At 36.4% G+C, this 2,609-nt stretch overlaps 1 protein-coding gene across 1 annotated transcript; it reads right to left on the bottom strand.

The window, feature by feature from the left end:
- Nucleotides 1-246: 246 nt before the first annotated feature.
- On the bottom strand, nucleotides 247-1,683 carry LOC145107725 (gamma carbonic anhydrase-like 2, mitochondrial). The gene is made up of 2 exons (XM_079044678.1): nucleotides 1,181-1,683; nucleotides 247-817 (listed from the first exon to the last, which is right to left on the bottom strand). Exons 1-2 carry the CDS (start codon nucleotides 1,575-1,577, stop codon nucleotides 441-443), a joined length of 774 nt encoding a protein of 257 aa, XP_078900804.1. The 5' UTR covers nucleotides 1,578-1,683; the 3' UTR covers nucleotides 247-440.
- Nucleotides 1,684-2,609: the final 926 nt, after the last annotated feature.

The raw sequence follows: 2,609 nt of genomic DNA, 5'->3' as shown, positions 1-2,609 counted from the left end.
TCAAACTGTCACAAATGTCACATGAAACTTTAATAACACCAAATTTAGTGTAGAAAATGATGTGGTTGCAAACTTGCAATTGCTTTACATCATTTTTATACCAAATATGGTGTTAAATTGGAAGTAATATCAAACTGGTTCCAATTTAGTTCCATATCCCATATTTTTATGCAAAGTTTTTGGCATTTCTTGTTTAAATTTTAAACAAATGGTATTTGATAATACTCTAAAAATGCATCAAGACAATTGTTAAAAAGTACAACTATAGAGCACTAGTTAATGCTTGATTTCATGCCATTTCTCATGAAAGGCAATAAGTGAAGTCTACCAAAAGCCACAACATACAAAATTAAAAAACAATCAAAACTCAAAAGAGTCTCCTTCAACTTCAAGAGTTTCTTATTTCTCCCTTTTCAACCAAAAACAGACACTTTATCCTTTCAAATGGAAATCCCATGGGATTTGACCAACTTCTCCACCTCCAAATACACAGTAGAATAAGGCAAGAACTCATTAAAATACTCTTTGCTCAAATCATTAATGGCAACTGCAAGTTTAGGGATTTCTAGGGTTTCTTCATGAGTTAGTTTCCTGACAAACTTTGCAGGATTTCCAGCCCATAATTCCCCTGTTGGAATCCTTCTTCCTGGAGGGAGTACAGATCCAGCTTCAAGTATAGACTGTGTTTCAACCAAAGATCCTTCCATAAGAATCGAATTCTGTCCAATTATGCACTCTGGCTCAATTGTACATGACCTTAATAAGCAGTAGGCCCCAACTGTTACAAATCTTTCAATCATAGTTTCTGCTGGTAAACCTGTAATAAATCAATCAAACCACAAACTAAGAATGTGTTTTTGGTGCTTCTAAAAGGTTCAAGAAACTATAAGAATCACAAGACGTAGTTGGATTGGGATTTCGATCATATACTCACATAAAGGTTTGCAAATTAGGGATTTCTCACAGTTATTATATCCTGAATCACTAAGATAACTTGGTTCCTAATTAGAATTTCTGTAAGGTTCTCAGTTCGAAATTCAATAGATCCTTGCAGAGTTTTCCTAATTTACCATGTTTTCAGGAAGCATCTATAGAAAATACAAATTATTCGAAATTCTGTGAAGAATCCATGGAAATCCTAAAAATTAGATCAAAAGCAAAATCAGATTCTGATAAAAACCTGTGGGAGAAGACCAAGCGGCATGAACAACACACTTTTCCTGAACATTGGAGCAGAACCCAACAGTGAGCTTGTTAAGGTCTCCTCGGAGAACAGCGCCGTTCCAGACGGACGATCCGTCAAGAACGTTGACCTGCCCAGCTAATACAACGTTGGGGGCAACATAAGCGTCAACAGCGATCTTCGGAAGCCACTGACCTAAAGGGATGATCTGCCTCTGCCCTCTATAGTCCCACTTCACTCGATCCGGACATTCGGTTATGCTTTGTGCCGGCGGCGGCGATGATTTGGTTGCCTTCACCGCCGCTTCGGTGGCGAGAGCGCGGCTGAGCAGGTGGCGGTGGGAGCTGAGTGAGGATGTTAGGGCTTTTCTTGACAACCGTGCTAGTGACGCCATTTCACGATCTTCGTTTAAGAAAGACGATCAGAAATGCGTTGAGTGGCGTTCCTGTGACTGAGGAAGTTAACGGCGAAACCCTTCTTCCTAACATCTGATCCTTCTTTTTCTTTAGTTTGAATTTTCAATTTTGCACCTAATGTTTGTGAAGATTTCACATAGGTCCCTTGTAAAACCTTGTTTTCTTGTTTTTTGTTTTTTTTTTTTTTCTCAAAATTTCACATTTCGTGATTACCTATTTGTTATAAGGGTTCTCTATACAAAAGAACCAACATTTTAGCCTTTTTATTTGGGTAAAACTTAATTTTTTTGAATTTATTTTTGGAAATAGGCGATCATATATTAAAAAGAAAAAAATAAATTAGCAAGACCATAAAGAAAACCAATTATAAAGAATTCACATGGTTTTGCAACCAATTAACCCCCAATAAGAACATTTTCTATTCCTATTCCAATACCAAAGAAAAGAAAATTCTCTATTGGAGTCAACAATTCTATTTTGTCTCAATTTTCCTCCAACAACTTTCTCATCTTTGAACCTACAAATGTACCAAATAGTAATCTCCAAATGTACCAAATAGTGTTACACAACCACATCCACCATAGTTTTCTTTTTCGAATTTAGAGACAAATTAACAACCGTTACAAACAACCCATGAACTTATTCGAAATTTATCTAAGTATCTCCAGACATATTAATATCACGCTCCAAGTTCTAACCGCCACTTCATATTTTACGAACATATGATCTCATTGTTCCACTTATAACACAGAAATAAGGGATAATAAAGAGGGGACATCCATTTCTCGATCCACCAAGTTGGTTCTAGTAGGAATCCTAACCAACAGAACTCTCTACATGATAATATTAACTTTATGTGTGACATAAATGTTAGATAGTCGTGTGACTGTCTAGTGTATTTCTACCATAACCGTGTTAACCTTTCTTCCCCCAAACTTAAGTGTTAAATGTGAACTGAGCATTTGAATTATTCTTTGTGAGCATATGGGATCAATGGAGCATTTGGAAGA

This window comes from Lactuca virosa, chromosome 4 (genome assembly GCF_052849685.1).
Source record: "Lactuca virosa cultivar CGN04683 chromosome 4, Lactuca_virosa_CGN04683_v6, whole genome shotgun sequence".
NCBI classification, from domain to species: Eukaryota; Viridiplantae; Streptophyta; class Magnoliopsida; order Asterales; family Asteraceae; genus Lactuca; species Lactuca virosa.
This window is presented reverse-complemented; position numbering and strand designations above follow the sequence as displayed.